This window comes from Callorhinus ursinus, unplaced genomic scaffold (assembly GCF_003265705.2).
Source record: "Callorhinus ursinus isolate GAN/ISIS: 27379988/994484 unplaced genomic scaffold, GSC_fseal_2.0 scaffold18, whole genome shotgun sequence".
Classification (NCBI taxonomy): Eukaryota; Metazoa; Chordata; class Mammalia; order Carnivora; family Otariidae; genus Callorhinus; species Callorhinus ursinus.
The window spans coordinates 22,105,172-22,114,858 of NW_027397080.1; the positions used below are offsets into that span (position 1 = coordinate 22,105,172).

Consider the following 9,687-nt stretch of genomic DNA (forward strand, 5'->3'; position numbering starts at 1 on the left):
CGGCGCGGCGCGGCGCGGCGCGTTAACGCAGGGCGATCAGAAGCAGGTGTCCGGAAGGGCGGCGTAGGGGCGCGGTCCCGGGCGGAGGGCGGAGGGCCGCGGAGCGCGGGGGACGCGCGGCCTGATCTCGGCGTCGCCGCCGGCAGCCAGGGCTCTGCGCAGCCATGGACAGCGGAGGGCGGCCCTCGCTGGGCCAGTTCATCCTCCTGGGCACCAGCTCTGTCGTCACCGCCGTCCTGTATTCCGTGTACCGGCAGAAGGCCCAGGTCGCCCAAGAACTCAAGGTCAGTGCTGGAGCCAGCCTGGCCTCCGCCGGCTCACCCCTGCCCCCGGTGATGGTGAGCCCGCGGTTCGCCTCGGGCTGCTCCAGCGTCGGAAACGGCCCCAAAGAGGAAACCGGCCCTTGAGGGGTGTCGCCGCCGAGTCACGGGAGGAACTAGGATCAGAATTCGGGTCTCGTGATAACCGCTGCACTTCCCCTTTTCTCAGCCGCTCTCATTGTTCAGAATCTCGACCTGATTTCTTTATTCGACAAATACTAAGGGCCGCCTGCTCTGCTCCAGGCACTGGGGCTGTCGCCTGGGTAGAAGAGACAAAAGTCCCTGCCCTCATGGAGATTCCGTTCTGGTACAGCCATAAACAAGTACCTCAGATGGTGTGACAGATGGGGAGAAAAATACTACAGAATCGTGCGGGGAAGAGAGGAAATGCAGTGGTGTGCTATTTTAAATAAGGTGACATTTAACAGAGTCCAGGAGGAGGTGAGGGAGACCACGCAGGTGTCTAGGGGAAGAACAGTTCAGATGGAGGGAACAGCCAGTGCAGGAATCCTAGACTTTGCCCGTTTATGTAACCACTCACTTCTTGCTTCTACAGACTCTTCCTTTTTAATATTTTAGTTTATTTTAAAAATAACGCTTGGGGCGCCTGGGTGGCTCAGTCGTTAAGCGTCTGCCTTGGGCTCAGGTCATGATCCCAGGGTCCTGGGATCGGGCCCCGCATCGGGCTCCCTGCTCTGCGGGAGGCCTGCTTCTCCCTCCCCCGCTCCCCCTGCTTGTGTTCCCTCTCTCGCTGTGTCTCTCTCTGTCAAATAAATAAATAAAATCTTTAAAAAAAATTATTGTGAAGAAAAAAATAACAAGATGAGAGAATGTGCTAAGCTGTAAAGGGCAGCCTAAGAAAGAAAGCGTTCTTTTTTTTTTTTTTGAGATTTTATTTATTCGACAGAGACACAGCGAGAGAGGGAACACAAGCAGGGGGAGTGGGAGAGGGAGAAGCAGGCTTCCCGCTGAGCAGGGAGCCCGATGTGGGGCTTGATCCCAGGACCCTGGGATCATGGCCTGAGCCGAAGGCAGACGCTTAACGACTGAGCCACCCAGGCACCCCCTTCTCTCATGATTTTTTAAAAAAAGTATTTTCTTTTCTCTGGCTTGCTTTATTATTGGAACACAGCATATAATACATATAACCTACAAAGTATGTGTCGATTGACTCCTTATGTTATCAGTAAGGCTTCTGGTCAACAGTAGGCTATGAGTAGTGAAGTTTTGGGGGAGTCAGAGTTATATGCAGATTTTTGACTGCGTGGCCATCTGAGCAGATGCTAAGAGGGCACTTGGGGGCTTTGGAGTCACTTGGAGGGGGGGCCCGAGTTTGGAGGAGTTTGGGGGAGCCCGAGTTGGGGGGTCGGGGGGCGGGGGGGGGGCGCGCCCCTCACCTCTGCATTGTTCAAGAGCCAGTTGTAGTCTAAGTGATTATTCATTCACTTACTCATCAAATACGTATTGAGTGCCTGCTATGGGTCAGGTACTGTTCTTGGCACCAGGGAGACAGCAGTGAACAAGACAAGCCAGGTCCGAGCTGTCCTCGAGTTTAATAGTCCAGGGGAGGGGCACAGAACGAAGGAGTCAACAGACTCTGTTAGTTGCTGGGCTGTTGTTGGTACTGTCCTCACAGTGTAGGTGGTTCATAAGTTTGGGTTGACCTGGCTCCTGTCATTTACTGTGCAGCACTAGCTTCAACTTCGAGTGACCTCAGTGACCTAGAGTACCCATCCCTCTTCACCCCTCGAGGGCTTACGTACCTGGCATCCTTCAGATTTGTTGATGGCAATTCCCTGCAAGTGGGAAGTGTCCTTGATTCATCCCTGAATCCCCAGTGCGCAGCCCAGTGCCTGGCACATGGATGCTCAGGAACTGGTCATTGGTTTTATTAATCTTCTCTTTATTTTTGATGCAGCAGTGCCAGGCTGGCTTGGTCCCCATGCAGGGGGGGAAACTGAATCGGAGGGGGTGGCAGAAGGAGGGGGGTGGCAGCAGCAGTCACCATGGTCTCCTGCTCGTCAGAGGGTGGAAGGACGAACTGGAAAGTAGGAGAATAGTGCCAGCGAACAGAGCCTTGCCCCCCACGGCGAAGGCAGCCCTGTACTGTCCCGTGTAATGCAGAGCGTGGATTGCCCCAGGCATGCTGAGAGCAACGCCTACCCTTGCCCGAGCCCCTGCCATGTCCTAGGCACCGGCTTAGGTACTTTCCACAGAAGCCCTCTAATGCGTGGTTCTGTGTCATCAAGAAGAGATTAAATTATGTTCAGTCTGTGGCATGAAAACGGATAAGGACCTTTCATATTTTCACTAAAAAAAGTTAAAATGAAGAGGAGGGTATGTTTCTGTTAACTGGGGAAAGAATGTCGCTGGCACCCCCATCCGTAGGGTGGCAGATGCCTGGTTATGTGGTGAAACTTCTGGGGCACAGCTTGGGAATGTGATTCTCCATAACCTCCTTCCTGCCTGATTTCCTCATTCTCTTTTCATTACATAAAAAAAGTAAATAGTCCTTTTCTCGTTGGGCCTGTAAGTGTGGTAGAACATGCAGTATTCAGCAGCCAGTTGAATGTGTTGTTTCCATTTAGGGAGCTAAAAGAATCCACTTGGGTGAAGACTTAAAGAACATTCTCTCAGAAGCCCCAGGAAAATGTGTGCCTTATGCTGTTATTGAAGGTATGTTTATTTATTGGCAAAATTAAAAATTTCCTCTTCTCGAAGTTTAATAAAAATCTTCTTGGCTGATTTTAAGGGCCTTTTGTATGGGGCAGTGTTCCAGAACTTGGACCTCGGGGTCAGAAAGACCTGGGTTATTGCTGTGTGATCTTGGCGCAATTACCCAACCTTTCTGAACCTCCCTTACCCCATCTGAACAAGAATTCCAACCTTTCAAGGTGGTTGGAAAGCTGAAATGATGGATCCATGTAAAGTGCTTAACAGAGTGCTGACGAAACAACTTTTTTTTTTCCCCCAAAGATTTTATTCATCCACTTGACAGAGAGAGACACAGTGAGAGAGGGAACACAAGCAGGGGGAGTGGGAGAGGGAGAAGCAGGCTTCCCGCGGAGCAGGGAGCCCGATGCGGGGCTCGATCCCGAGACCCCAGGATCATGACCTGAGCCGAAGGCAGACGCTTAACGGCTGAGCCACCCAGGCGCCCCTGACAAAACAACTTACCATGGTGTCATTTGCATCATTTTGATGAATTCAACTCAACCTAAAAACAGTATTTAAATCACCTTGAAAGGAAAGGGCAGAAGAGTTCTTCAGAACTAAAATAATTTGTTTCCGTTTAGGGGCTGTTCGATCTGTTAAAGAAACGCTTAACAGCCAGTTTGTGGAGAATTGCAAGGGCGTGATTCAGCGGCTGACACTGCAGGAGCACAGGATGGTGTGGAATCGGACAACCCACCTTTGGTACCTGTCCTTTCTCCTCTAGCCAAGCCTCCCGGTTGGTAGCTCGCACCCTGGCACCCTGGGTACTGTGTCCGTGTCCTCTGGTTCACCTGAGACAAGGCCCAGACCAGTTTCTTCATGCTGACGGTACTCTTGTGGGAGAACGGTTTTTCCAGCCAATCCTAGTGGGTTTTTGTTTTGTATTTTGTATTTTTTATTGTAAGAATGCTTCACATGAGATCACCCCCCCCTTTTTTTAAAGATTTTATTTATTTATTTGAGAGGGACTGAGCATGAGCGGGGGTGGAGGGGAGAGGGTGGTGAGGAAGGGCAGAGGGAGAGGGAGAAGCAGTCTTCCCGCTGAGCAGGGAGCCCGACGCTGGACTCGATCCCAGGACCGCAGGATCATGACCTGGGCCGAAGGCAGACGCTTAACCGACTGAGCCACCCAGGCGCCCCATGAGATCTGCCCTTTTAACAGTACTAGAGCATATGGTACTGTTAGCTACAGGCACTAAGTCGTACAGCACATCTCTAGAATGTATTCATCTTGTATAACTGACACTTGATACCCACTGAACAGCAGCTCCCGTTTTCTTCTCTCCCAGGCCATGGCAACCACCATTCTGCTCTCTGTCTCCATGAGCATGACTTCTATTTTGTTTTATTTTTTTTTGAGAGAGAAAGAGAGAACACGTGTGCATGCGCATGTGAGCAGGGGGAGGGGCAGAGGAGAAGGGGGAGAAAGAATCTTAAGCAGGCTCCACGCTCAGCACGGAGCACGACTTGGGGCTCGATCTCACGACCCTGAGATCATGACCTGAGCCAAAATCCAGAGTCCAACGCTCAACTGACTGAGCCACCCAGGCGCCCCTGATTGTGACTGTTTTAGGTCCCTCATGTAAGTATTTGTTTTTCTGTGCAGTGGCTTGGTTCTCTTAGCATAATGTACCCCAGGCTCATCCCTGTTGTCACTGTCACATATGGCAGAGTTTCCCTCCTTTTTGTGGCTGAATATTGTCTTGTGTGTATCGCATTTTCTTTCTCCACTCCTCTGCTGATGGGCATCTAGGTTGTTTCCATGTCTTGGTTCTTGTGAACAGGGCTGCGGTGAACACAGGAGTGCAGATATCTCTTTGAGACCCTGATCTCACTTTGGGACGTACACCCCGAGAAGTGGGATTGCCAGGTCATACGGTAGTTCCGTTTTTCATTTCTTAAGGAACTGGATATTTATTTGAGAGTGGCAAAGAGAGGTAAACGGTGGAGCTGATCTAGGACAGTGCTTATTGCCCACTGATACGGCCCGAGAACCTCAAAAACGGAGCCTCCCTATCATGAAGCACTAGGATAACAGTGATTTGTGCATATTCTTCCAGCTAGTTCGGACTTTATCCTGGCCTGGCATTTAGGCCATCCTCTCTCTGCCTGGGCGTGAGGTGTTTGCTGTCCTGTATTTTATTTTGGGTTCTCTTGTTTTAGGAACGACTACTCAAAGATCATTCACCAGAGGACCAACACAGTGCCCTTCGACCTGGTCCCCCACGAGGACGGCGTGGCCGTGGCCGTGCGAGTGCTGAAGCCGCTGGATGCCCAGGATCTGGGCCTGGAGACCGTGTACGAGAAGTTCCACCCCTCCATCCAGTCCTTCACCGATGTCATCGGCCACTACATCAGCGGCGAGCGGCCCAAAGGCATCCAGGAGACGGAGGAGATGCTGAAGGTGGGTGCCACGCTCACGGGCGTCGGCGAGCTGGTTCTGGACAGCAGCTCCGTGCGCCTGCAGCCCCCCAAGCAGGGCATGCAGTACTACCTCAGCAGCCAGGACTTCGACAGCCTGCTGCAGAGGCAGGAGTCCAGCGTCCGACTCTGGAAGGTCCTGACGCTGGTCTTCGGCTTCACCACCTGCGCCGTTCTCTTCTTCATCCTCCGCAAGCACTACCTGCAGCGCCAGGAAAGGCAGCGCCTCATGCAGATGGAGAAGGAGTTCCAGGAGCGTGAGGCCCAGCTGCTGAGCCGCGCCAAGCCCGAGGACAGGGAGAGTCTGAAGAGCGCCTGTGTCGTGTGTCTGAGCAGCTTCAAGTCCTGCGTCTTCCTGGAGTGTGGGCACGTGTGTTCCTGCGCCGAGTGCTACCGCGCCTTGCCCGAGCCCAAGCGGTGCCCCGTCTGCAGACAGGAGATCGTCCGGGTGGTTCCCTTGTACAATAGCTAACCGGTGCAGGGTGGCTCCGGGGGGGGCGGTGGGGGGGGCCCCCACCCCCTTTCTCAGGAGTTTTTGTCTTGAGGCCTAGCTGTCATCCCAGCTGCGACTGAGGGAGCAGACTGGGGGAGCCATCCCAGCCTCACAGCCCCAACACTAGGATGTTGCCTTGCCACGGAGAGAGGGGACCCTTTTGCCACCGGCTGAGACTCACGGCCCCCCCCTGGAGTGGGGGTGGTGGCCTTGCCTGCCTTCCTGGAACCGGCGGAGCGTGTGCGTGTGTGTGTGTGTGTGTGTGTGTGTCTGCGTGTCTGCACCTCATTGCTCGAGGTCACTCCCGGCGGAGTGCACGTGTGTGTGTGTGTGTGTGCGCGCGTGTGTGTGTGTGCGTGTCTACACCTCATCGCTCGAGGTCACTCCTGGCGGAGTGCACGTGTGTGTGTGTGTGTGTGTGTTTGTTTGTTTGTTTGTGCGCGCGCCTGTGTGTCTGCACCTCATCGCTTGAGGTCACTCCTGGCGGAGTGTGCGTGTATGTGTGTGTGTGTGTGTGTGTGTGTGCACCTCATCGCTTGAGGTCACTCCCAGCGTGTGTGTGTGTGTGTGTGTGTGTGTGTGTGAGATGGCACCTCATCGCTTGAGGTCACTCCCAGCGTGTGTGTGTGTGTGTGTGTGTGTGTGTGTGTGTGTGTGTGAGATGGCACCTCATCGCTTGAGGTCACTCCCAAGCCAGTGATCTCCAGCTCTTCTGGTCCTTTCTGGGGAATTGCTGGTGCCTGTGGTCTTGCACCTTGAGTGACTCAGCCAGCAGGGAGGCGAAGTCAGGCTCTGGGTGTGGTGTATTGCCCCACAGAGCTGTCTGAAGAGTCGCCTCTGACGAGACTGTCACAGTCTTTCTTCCTTTTGCTTACACCCCAGGAAAAAGGCCAGACTGGACATGAGAACTGTGTCCCTTTCCCCTCACCTCCTTACCTCTTAATGTGTACACGTGTGTCAGGACAAAAGGGAGCGACGCCCGCCATCTGCTTTCTGCCTAAAAGCTGGGAACCCTGGTCAGCAGGCTGAGGGGCTGCCATGTGAGACCGTCAGGCTGTCCTGTCGTCCCCAGTGGTGAAGGTGGCAGCTTGGCTGCAGCCCTCCTGGTGTCTCCGGGACCGGAGTGCACCGCCAGCCCTGGCTGGGAGTGCGCGAGGCCCGAGGCCCGAGGCCCGAGGGCTGGCTCTGGCATTCTCTGCCTGGGGTCAGCCCGAAAGGCCTCACCGCCTGAACAAAGCAATAAGGCTGCTGCTGCCCCGGCCTCGTGGCCCTGTCAGCCTCCCTCCTGGGCTGTCACCGAGGCAAAGTCGCCAGCCAGCACCCTGAGCAGAGCCTCTTCCAGGGTCCCGCCTCCTCCCATTGAGAAGTTAGCATCCCGTGGGTGGAGTCACATTGCCCCTTCCTGGGTTGCTGTTCACTCCCTCACGTGCCCCCTCCTTGAATTTGTGGAAAGAAGTGGGGGCACCCCTCTCACCTCCTCTGACTAGTCAGAGGTCTCGTACACAGCTCTTCTCTCCCTTCCATGACTTTGAATATTCATCCACTATCCCCTTTGTGTGGGGGAGGTGGGGGCTCTCAGGGGGCTGACACCCGTTCTATGCAGGGTCCTGTGTGGACAGCACAAATTAAACACGTTACAACCAAGTGTTAGCCTGTTGCTTTGTCAACGAAAGTTTGGTGGTTTGGCTGAGGCTTGCGTGAGATGGGACTGACTCTCACCGTGGTGGAATGATCTAGAGACCTTGAAGCCTCTCTGTGTGCCCACCTCCTGGGCAAAGAGATGCTGTGGGGCTCCCACAGGGGGTGTTCGGCAGTTTGGTGAGGCGGAGGCCTGGGGGCGGGTGTCCTGGAGAGCAGCCCCTAGGTGGCCCTGGCCTCACTGAGAAGTCCTGAGCAGACAGGCAGTGACACGATGGGGCCGGGGTGGGATGCTGGGGAACAGCAGGGAGGAGATGAACATTTAGAGTATTGTACTATACGCTTCCCCGAGCTTTCATTTCAAGGTGAGCTGATCCTCACAAAACCTGCAGGCTCTCCTGGTCTCTACATCTCAGAGAAGGAAATAACCCACGAGGGGAAGTTCGCTGGCCTGGCGGCCTCTGGCTACTAAGTGGTGGGTCTGAATTAAAACTCCAGGCTGTTCCAAAGCTCCTGACCCTCCTGCTCACGGGCAGTGGCTAATTTCCTCAGTGTGTACAGGACTACCCCACAGGATCCTCGCTCCCGAGTTCATGGAGGGGGCCCGCTGTGGAACAGGCGGACGTGAGAAGCCACGTGCCAGTACTGAGTCCGGTCTGGTGAGGCGGAAAGGGCTTGGGGGCTGGGCAGGGGGAGGGGGCGCCCGATCACCTTGAAAGCTCCTGCCCCTTTTTCCTTGTCCGTCAGCCCTGACTTTGTCAGAAGGTCCGGCTTTCATTTATTTTTATTTTTATTTTTTTTTAAGATTTTTATTTCTTAGCATGAATGGGTGGGGGGAGGCAGAGGGAGAGGGACAAGCAGACTCCATGCCAAGCAACGAGCCCGATGCGGGGCTCCATCCCGGGACCCCGAGAAGATCACGACCTGAGCCGAAGTCAGACGCTTAACTGACCGAGCCACCCAGGCGCTCCGGTCCAGCTTCCAGCAGAGCATGAATGAAACGCCTATGGCCGGTGTATGTGACCATCTACCGAGAGAGTTCAGCCCTCGGCACAGATTTCGTGAGTAAGTCCGAAAAGGGAAGGCTACCCGCTCTACCCCAGCCCCACTCCGATCTGGGCGGACCAAATCTGCCTCAGCTGTTCTCCAAGCTGAGCCTGGGAGACACACCGCAGCACACAGTCCCCGCCTTAGGAAGTGACAGCTCATCGGGAACAGGAACACTCATGTACCCAGGTTCTGGATTTGAGGTCCCTGCTCAGTCCTAGCCCAGGTGGGGCTGACACTGTCTCAGCTTCCTGCCCCTGTGGCAGTTCCCACCTTCCATTTTGGGAGCCCCATCTCCAGGAGGGCTGAACGGGACCTACCTGGGCAGACAGGGCCCAGGCCAGGGAGTGGGGAGTGACAGGGAGGGGAGGACCATAGGACGTTAGTGCTGAACCGACCTTGGGATAGTTGTGAGTTTTCAGTTTTTTGCTAACTCAACCCCTATGCTCAGTCACTTTAATCCTAGACAGACACCTTCAGGAGGAGTCCTCTTGAATGTCTGCTCCTGGTGTCTTGAATGTCTGCTAGGCACTTTATGTGCATTAATGCAGGGGGCACAGGGGGTCCTACAGAGTGGACATTGTTATCCCCAGCTTACAAGTGAGGCTCAGAAGGGCTCTGTGTTCGCCTCCAGCCACACATCATTGTGAGCCAGCCCGTGTTAGGTCCCTTACAGGCAGCGTTCCTAAGACTTAGGGCAAACGAGCGGGGGAGACCGTATTACCCTAATTTGCAGGTTATGTGATGTGCTCAAGGCTACCAAGGCCTGACTAGAAAGCCTCCATCTTCTGTCTTTTATCACTTTAAGCCTGAAAGGGGAAGGGAAGTTGTCCAACAGACCACTGAGTGTTGCAGACCCAGTGTTTTCCTGGCCAGTCAGCACCTCAACAATCACCAGTCACACCCTGGTTTTACGTATCACAGGGAGAGGCTTTGAGGTTTCCCTAGCTTACCTTGATGGAACAGAAGCCGGGAGGCAGGTCTTTGGAATCCTAACTCATTCAGAATTATGATAGAAAATTTAAGAAGCAACAATATGTGGAACATTTAAAA

General features: G+C 54.2%; 1 protein-coding gene across 2 annotated transcripts; it reads left to right on the plus strand.

Moving 5' to 3' along the window:
- The first annotated feature begins 11 nt into the window (after positions 1 to 11).
- Positions 12 to 7,593, plus strand: MUL1 (mitochondrial E3 ubiquitin protein ligase 1). Of its 2 annotated transcripts, none has more exons than XM_025856528.2 (4): positions 12 to 284; positions 2,909 to 2,996; positions 3,617 to 3,737; positions 5,199 to 7,593. In XM_025856528.2, exons 1-4 carry the CDS (start codon positions 165 to 167, stop codon positions 5,926 to 5,928), a joined length of 1,059 nt encoding a protein of 352 aa, XP_025712313.1. In that variant the 5' UTR covers positions 12 to 164; the 3' UTR covers positions 5,929 to 7,593. The 2 variants fall into 2 exon arrangements, with proteins under 2 accessions (XP_025712313.1, XP_073759349.1); XM_073903248.1 differs by lacking the exon at positions 12 to 284 and adding an exon at positions 330 to 734.
- The last annotated feature ends 2,094 nt before the right edge of the window (positions 7,594 to 9,687 follow it).